Source organism: Stegostoma tigrinum, chromosome 4 (assembly GCF_030684315.1).
Source record: "Stegostoma tigrinum isolate sSteTig4 chromosome 4, sSteTig4.hap1, whole genome shotgun sequence".
Classification (NCBI taxonomy): Eukaryota; Metazoa; Chordata; class Chondrichthyes; order Orectolobiformes; family Stegostomatidae; genus Stegostoma; species Stegostoma tigrinum.
Window position 1 is genome coordinate 130,333,981 of NC_081357.1, and position 8,644 is coordinate 130,342,624.

General features: G+C 41.4%; 1 protein-coding gene across 11 annotated transcripts in view; it reads right to left on the reverse strand.

Annotated features, from left to right (window-relative positions):
• Positions 1–253: 253 nt before the first annotated feature.
• dtnba (dystrobrevin, beta a) overlaps positions 254–8,644 on the reverse strand; it is a 537,031-nt gene continuing 528,640 nt past the window's right edge. For all 11 annotated transcript variants that reach the window (XM_048530760.2, XM_048530769.2, XM_048530766.2 and 8 more), the window contains 2 exons: positions 2,781–2,816; positions 254–429 (listed from right to left, as the gene is read on the reverse strand). In XM_048530760.2, coding sequence (XP_048386717.1) covers positions 2,812–2,816 — 5 coding nt within the window. In that variant the 3' untranslated portion in view covers positions 254–429; positions 2,781–2,811. The remainder of the gene's footprint in view (positions 430–2,780; positions 2,817–8,644) is intronic.

Consider the following 8,644-nt stretch of genomic DNA (forward strand, 5'->3'; position numbering starts at 1 on the left):
TCTTGCACACCAAGCATTAAAGGGCAAATTGTCAGAGGACAGATATGAAAAATATAGCAGCAAAACTGCAATGTCATCCCACGGTTTCAGTTAATTTACTTAAGGTGCCAACAGTTTGTTGGCAAGGCTTTCATCTTTATACATAACTAAAAAAAATCACAAGTCTTACAACAAATTTGTAATGATGAAAACAGGAAGAATTTTCTCAAGATGAAAAATAAAGCATGCATGGGTCAAGAAATAAGTGAGTATGTTACTGTGTCTGAGCCCTTCAGTGAGCACAGCAAAAATGTTTATTTTTCAGAAAAAGGCTGTTTCAGTTTTTGTCGTCTTTTACATTCACATAATGGCGTCTTCAGCTGAAAGAAGGATGGTTCAAATGGATGAACAAAGTCAAGTATGATTGGTTTCTTTGTATAATTACTGTGCCTGCAATATATAACAGCAGGGAGAAAAAGCCAAGAAAGAAATTACCATTAGTTAACTTGATATATAGTAACATACCAGAGTAAACATGGATTAATACAGTTATGAAATTGTCTTCCAGGGTTGTGAAAATCTGACACAAAACCGTCAAATAAGTCTAAAAACATGAAATGTTGTTGAATCTTCTGATCTTATTCAATGAGTAGCCAAGCCCTATAATACCACGAAAGAGCTAAGTAAGGTCTTCATTCCGTGCAGATCTCAGTAAAGAGATTTGTTGGTAAAGTGGGGACATTCGCTTCAGATCCAAACCCGGGATTGCTTCATTGTTATCACTGATGCTTGCTCAGAGTATGCATACATGCACAGTAAGCAAATATAAAATTTGTCTCAGTGATAATGATTCCAAAGGAAATGGTCCAGAAATTGCAAGGTTGCAGTTTTCATGTGCTCTGTGTGCCTGGACAGTGAAATCCCACATTACTATTTGGGACTTGTTCAGAAGGAGCCAACAGCATGCCATCAATGAGGAGACCAGGAACGGACTGCTGTCATGTATGTTCTGATCATCATGGGTCTCAGGTAAGTGAAGCCAATGGGGAAGATCACCAGAAAGTGGGAGTGCCCAGGAGGATCAGAAGCTATAAACTGGGAAATAACTGGGTGTGAGAAGCTGTTAGGCCTTGAGGCTGTAGGCAGGGTAAGAAAAAGCAGGACGACTATTTGAAATGGTGGTGAGCTTTGTTGAACTTGGGCCAAAAGGAGAATGAATGAAACAGACGCTGGAGATCTGAAACAAACATGGAAATTGTTGGAGGAACTCAGCAGGTCTGGCAGAGTTAACATTTTGGGTCGAGTGACCTTTTCTGATGAAGAGTCACTGGACTTGAAGCATTAAATCTGCTTTCTCTTCATCAACGATGCCAGAACTGCTCAGTTTCACCAATTTCTGTTTTCACTAGAAGGAGAATTCCTGTCTTTTCGAGCTGGGTTTTCTGAATACAGCCAGTGTTGGCACAGGGTTTCTCAAGGAATGGTACCAATAATAGGCTTTCCACCCTTTATTTCAGTATGTGTTGTGGTTCTGGTTGCCTTTTGCTTTCCCTTTGAAATGTGATGGATAGGCACCTTTAGTCAGAAATGTACACATACTTCCATTCCTTTGTGACTGAAGGATAAATGGGACAGTTAGTGCTCAGAAAACAAGCTGCCCAATCCAGTCAAAGGACAGTAATTGTAAAGGTTCAGGTGTACACAACGGTCATTGGCTAAGACACCAGAACGTGTCTAGTACTCAAGAACTCTCAATTCAATAAGATGTCAAAGGAAATCAGAGAAAAGCTGGCAAATTAAAATTGAGAAGAGATCCAAGTTCTACTTTAACTGTGGAATACCATCAATATAGATGTATGAATCTCACACAGTACATTGATAAAAATGTATGAAGATCCAAATAGGACTTCACATCTAAACTGCACACATGTATAAATGATTGAAAATTGAGCTTTATAGTTTTAAAAAATTGATTTATAGTCACAAAGCAAATGAAGCTAATCACTGATGGCTAAGTTAATATTTTAAATACAGGTACATACTCTCAAATTTGGCTGCCTCAGAACCAAGCATATTGTAGATTACCTCGTGGATCAGACGGGAACAGGCAGGTCACAAAGAAAAGTGTTTTAGATTAGATTAGATTCCCTAAAAACTGGCCCTTCGGCCGAACAAGTCCACACCGACCCTTGAAGCATCCCACCCAGACCCATCCCCCTATAACCCACACACCCCTGAACACTATGGGCAATTTAGCATGGCTAATCCACCTAGCCTACACATCTTTGGGCTGTGGGAGGAAACCGGAGCACCCGGAGGAAACCCACACACATGCAGGGAGAATGTGCAAACTCCACACAGACAGTCACCCGAGGCGGGAATCGAACCCGGGTCCCTGGTGCTGTGAGGCTGCAGCGCTAACCATTTAGCCACCATGCTGCTGAGGTTTGAAAAAACTTTTGTTTCTGATTTCAACAATCCCTCCTATGTTAATCCACAAGATGATGTTAATGAGACAGGTTCCTCATATTTAACAGCCAGGCTTCAGAGTGATGATGCCATATTACTGCTCAGTGGTTACAATGATTTCAAGTTTGCAATTAATATAAACCACTTATTGCTTTTCAAAGAGCTGGCAATTATTCAATTTGCTCCTCTAAATACTGTGTTATATTGGCAGAGAGGAAAAGGCCCCATTTTCAGACAGCCTGCTTTGGGGTACTGTACCTGTATGATAACTTATAACACATGCTATTATTAAAAAGAGACACACTTTTACTGAAAATGATCAATGTACTTACTTCAGTTATTTTACACCTTCCATATTCTGCTTTAACCTGTAACAGAACAAAGCAGGTTGACAAATCTCTGCATGCTTATGACCTTTTCCTTTCAGAGAGGTTTCCACATCCTGCTTTGGAAGCTGATCATCTCTGCACCACATTTACATGGACATGTGCTCTCCATTGTTGCAGGCCATTTAAGCTTCAAGTCAAATAAAGACACAAATTCAACCGCATTGAAATGGATTGTCATCGCAGACACTTTCTCGTTGATCCCAGGTTAAGTGGTGTTATGAAGAAAGTTTCTCAGATCTCACGCAGATGAACCCTTGTTCCTCTCACCATTCTTGAATAAATACCACGGAGCCTTGGGGAGTCAGTTATTTTGAACCATTTTAGCTTGTCTCATTTATGTTGCAATGATTGATGATATTGGTAATATCTTTGTTTGAAAACAGCTTGTTGCTTATGTCTTCCCTTGTGAGTACTGAAAGTAGATGTTCAGAATATTGACAATAGTATGCTCGTTCTTAGTTTGTAACCTGCTTGCACATGTAATGATTTTCACCTTGTCTGTCTCTTATAGTAAAGTAATGACATTATGGGAGCATAAATTGTGAATTCTAATGAAATGAGATCACACAGGGAACAAACTAATGCATGATCAAGAGATCTGAGCATCATAAAACAATAATAGGGATTTCTGTGAGAAGACCCATAAGATATAGAAGGAGAATTCGGTCATTTGGCCCACCGTGTCTACTCTATTACTGATGTGTTTCTCAATCCCATTCTCCTGCCTTCTCCCTGTAACCCTTGTTTCCCTTACCAATTAAGAACCTATCCATCTCTTTCTTAAATATATTCAATGACTTGTCCTCCACAACCTTTTGTGGCAATGAGTTCCACACATTCGGCTGAAGGAATTCCTTCTCATCTCAGTCCTAAAGGGCCAACTCTTCAATCTGAGGCTGTGCCCTTGGGACCTAGTCTCTCCTGCTAGTGAAAAAAATAACTTCTCCACGTTAACTCTATCCAGGCCCCTCAGTATTTTGTAAATTTCAGTCAGATTCCCCATCATCCTTCTAAATGCTAATGTTCACAGACCCAGTGTCCTCAATCATTCCTGTTGTGACCAGCAATATTCACACATTATCAAGCTGGACACAAGCATGATGGAGCCTATCAATAATGTAAATGCCTGGCATCAGCATTTAATCTTGTATTGGATGTTATTACATTTCATCTGAGGAATTTACAAAGAACAACATATTTGCATTACTTTGGATTTGTGATTTTGCATCATTTAGGCTGTGAAGTCACAAAATATAGAGAATCTATGAATAAACAAGTCTGACTGACGTATAATTACTGATGTAGTTAAGTTGATTTGTTTTAGAAAATAAAGCTTGTCAATAATAATCTATTTCAGGTCACTCTCGCAGGATCCATAATCTGAGATGAAATTAATGATCATTTCGAAGTGTATAAACTAACTGAAACTAAAAAGGACTAACTTGCAGGGGACCGGTGAAGAGCAGAGGGTGGGATCTCAATTAGGCCATCTATTGAAAGAACAGGTGCACCTGTGATGGGCTGAATGGCTTTTTAAACAGAAAGACTGTATGATCCTATTTTGTTTCACAAGTTTAAAAGTACTATACTTTTAAAAACCAACGTATCATGCAAAGGAGTGCTGCACAAGGGTTTTAAGAGGCATTTCACTGGTAGGGTTGTGACCAAATTTTAGGTATTTAGTGGAAGAGGAATGTAACAGCACGAATGGAAAGTTAACATTCACATGAACCAAAGGATCAAGATTAATGGAATGGCAGTAGGATAGCACGGGGATCAGTGATGAATCCATGCTTGTTCTTGATATGCACAAATGCGGAGATTTTGTGGTGCAGTGGGTAATGTCCCTGCCTTTGAGTCAGAAGCTCGAAGTTCAGGTCCAAATTGAGGACTTGATGCCAGAGGAAGGTTTGTTCATAGCACAGTCAAAATGGTTTTTAATCAATGTGTAAATCCCTCCAACATCCTGCAATGGCAGGTATGAAGAGTAAGAGATTCCTGATCTGTCCCATGTGGTAGAAAGAAAATTGGAGGCTTTACCACCACTATCTCGAGCTCTGGACTACAACGTTGAAATAACTCCACAGAGGCTGGTATCCTGTCACCAAGTCACAATTTATTCATAGGTGCATAGTACTTGGACTCTGACCAGCTAGCTCAGAACCAGTCCCCAGTGTAGGGAGAATCTCTGACCTCTTGTTTATATCGGCTCCCTGAACGGCCCAGGTTAACAGCCTCAGTCAGTGATCTCGTACTCAATAAGATCCACCCGGCCAACCCCATTCCAATTGCTACAAATGTGTACTAAAATGCAAGTTGTCACAGTAATGCGACTTCTAGTAGAAGCTGATCATCTCTGAGTGTCAATAGAACAATGTTCCATCCTGGTTCCAGCTGGAATGGCATTAGAATCACCCTCCTTGCCCTGCACAATGCAGAGGCTATGTTACTGTGAGTCAGGCCGCCTTCAGTTAGAGAAATGAGCAGGCAGAGGAATACAGAGGAACACTCAAATATAAAGACCATCATATTAGATGGACACAAAAGTAGATGATTTGGCAAACTGTGAGGCAGATAGCAAAGGATAGTTTGCAGAAAATGAATGGGAGATGGTAATTGTAATTTAATGTGAAGTGTAATGCAAAGCATTTTCAAAGGAAAATAAAGAATGCGAGTAAATGCCCAATCAAAAGATGGTGAAACTCTGGAAAATCAGAGACTGAGGTGTGCAATTACAGTTCAGAAATTCCAGTACATCTAAAAGGAAGCATACAGGGGCTGGAGTATGTTCAGTGCATGTTCACATGGCTGCAAGTATGCTGGGACATTGCTGCCAGCTGCTCATAGGTCAGTGTGCAGTTAATGCTCCAAGCTCATTGCATCTTCTTTCTGAGAGAAATCAGGTCTTTTGTTGCCTTTAAAGATCAGCAAAACATCTTGAGGGAGAAGTGCAATATGTAATTATTACAAAGAAAGAAATGATTGCAAGGGAATGTTCCTTGCATCAGGCACTGTGTATCAGGGGATGAGATCCTGTTTCATTCCCTGTCATCTGAAAGCTCGCTATGTCTGTCACCACTGTGAAAAGGTCACTGAATTAGAAGTGTTTAGACTGCAGGGTGTGCTATAAGATTTGAAAACTCCTAGTGTCTTCAACTGAGTCACTAAAGTAAGGTTCTGGTCTCTCACCTCAACCAATCTCTCCTTATGCTGGGGACAATGGGAACTGCAAATACTGCAGAATCCGAGAATAACAAAGTGTGGAGCTGGATGAACGCAGCAGGTCAAGCAGCATCTTGTGCTCCTGAGATGCTGCTTGACCTGCTGTGTTCATCCAGCTCCACACTTTGTTATCTCCTTATGCCGGCACCATTTGCAGATCTGCTAGCCGTGCCATTTCCCTCACTTTTTACTTCTGTATAGTCATGTTCTCACACTTCAGCCAATCTCTATGTCCTTTTACCTGCACACTCTTGCACCTCCTACTCTCATTTGTTCACACCTCAAATCTTGCATGAATTACCCTGAGAGGAGCACTCTCTTACACTGTTACCAATATTGACAGCTACAGCAGTGGAAGATAGCACACATGAGGCAGCGACCTGTAGGTGCGCAAACAAGGAGCCATTTGTACTCCCTCTCCCCAGTTGAGGTGCATATACTTTACATTTCCTAATGAAGCAATTAAAACCCTGTTGCCAATGGCAATTACAGCTCAGGAGTTATTCACCATTCTTCTGTGTAACTATCTATATCTTCAGCTCAGTTGTATCAGTAAAGATCATGGGGAGGTGGTCAATCTTCATCAAGCAAGTGGCAATGATAGAGTGGGCATTGTAGACAGTCTCTTTGCATTGTATTCTTCTCTGTTTCTTGCTTCTGCCTAACCCTAGACACTTAAGAAGATAAACAGCAGCTGTTGTGAGCAGTCACTCATCTATCTCCATTCACTCTTCACAATAAAAGCCTCCCCATTTTGGGTGATTAAAATGCTGCACGTCCCTATACCAGTGCAGGAAGAGGACAGTGACCTTGCTGAATATGAAACATCATTCCATCTGACCATAGAAAGTACTAGCTCAGAGATTGGAATTACATTCACATTACAACTGGGGATTCTCAAATAGTGGTCCATGAGAAAGCTTCCAGGTCTCATCAAAGCATGTCATTTTGTCAGAAAGGCAAAGGTTCCTGTCAATTAATATCAAAGTGAACAGAACAGGTACATTCTGAGTGTAAGCCCCTTTCACCTGCAATACCCTCTGTGGAATGAGGGCCACTATTAATTGACCAACTTCTCCCTGTGGAAAAGCATCTGAGCAAGTCGTTCACTCGTTACTCAGTAATGAGGCAGATTTCTGTTAGTGTTTCTGGGAAGTCAGATCAGACAAACCGCCCAGCACTTAGTCACTAGATTCTCACAGAGAAAGAGCTGCTTTTAATCAGAAATCTCAGGGAAGAAGAAGAGGAAAGTCTTTTGAAAACAATGGCAGCAAATACTTTAAGAAATTCAGAAGGATTTAAATTCTGTTGAGGAGAAGATTTCAATGCTACAGAGGCAGATGAAGCAAGACAAGAGTTTGATACTTTTGAAAGAAAAAGATTGCACTGTTGGCCAAATCAGCGAAACTAATCTGCAATAGGTCTAAACTGAGAGCTTTGTCAATGACTGGTTATGTCTGCTATTATTACCAATTGACTTTCCCCTGTTACTAGCCTGTTTGTTGTCCCTGGCTGAGGTTATCCATAGTTAAAATCTTCAGTCCTGTCTTTGTTAATTGTAGACTTGATTATCGCAATGTGTTCCTGGTGGGTATCCTATTTTCTATTCTCCACAAAGCCCATCTGCTGTCTAATTCCAAATGTACATCCAGTCCCACCCAGCTATTCCCACTGTGGTCACTGATCTGCACTAATCCATAACCAGATTCTCATCCTTGTCTTCAATCCCTCCATGATCTTAGGCCTTCACCAATTCTGTTGAGTCCTTAAGCCCTAGATTCAATCCTCTACCAATACTGCCTGCTGAGCATTCTTCACTTTAATCACCTTTAGCAGCAGCCTGCAGAACCCAGGAATGTCTCAACAGCCACTAACAGACTCACCGTGCTGGACCCTCTCATGGGAATATCTGTGACAGCTCATACTGCTAAAGAAGAAACTGAGACAGCCGCCATCTTAGGTGTAGAGATCACGTGGAGACAGGACTGTGACAACATCACTTTGTTCTTACATAGGCCCACAGCAGGTGAATCTCCATCCCAGGAGAACAGACTTGGATCCATGGGTAAATGTATCTGCTATCATTATTCAGGACGGTAATTTGTTCCTTTTCCACCTATACACATAACCACCATTGCTCTTTGGCATCACCAGAGAGCCAGCTGGATTATTCCCCGTCTGTGCAGAGATACCGATGGACTTTCAGATAGCCTCAATTTTTATTTTGATTCATTTTGTGGGATGTGGGCATTGCTGGCTGAGCCCAGCATTTCTTGCCCATCCCTAGTTGCCCTTGAAAAGGTGGTGGTGAGCTGCTGTGGTCCACGAGCTGTGAGATGACTCAAATGCCGTTAGGGAGGGAATTCCAGGATTTTGACCCAGCCACAGCGAAGGAATGGCAATATATTTCCAAGTCAGGATGGTGAGGGACTTGGAGGGGAACTTGAAGTTGACGGTGTTCCCTTATATCTGCTGTCCTTGTCCTTCCAGATGGAAGTGGTCATGGGTTTGGAAGGTGCTGCCTGAGGATCTTGGGTGAATTTCTGCAGTGCATCTTGTAGTTAGTACACACTGCTACTGAACGT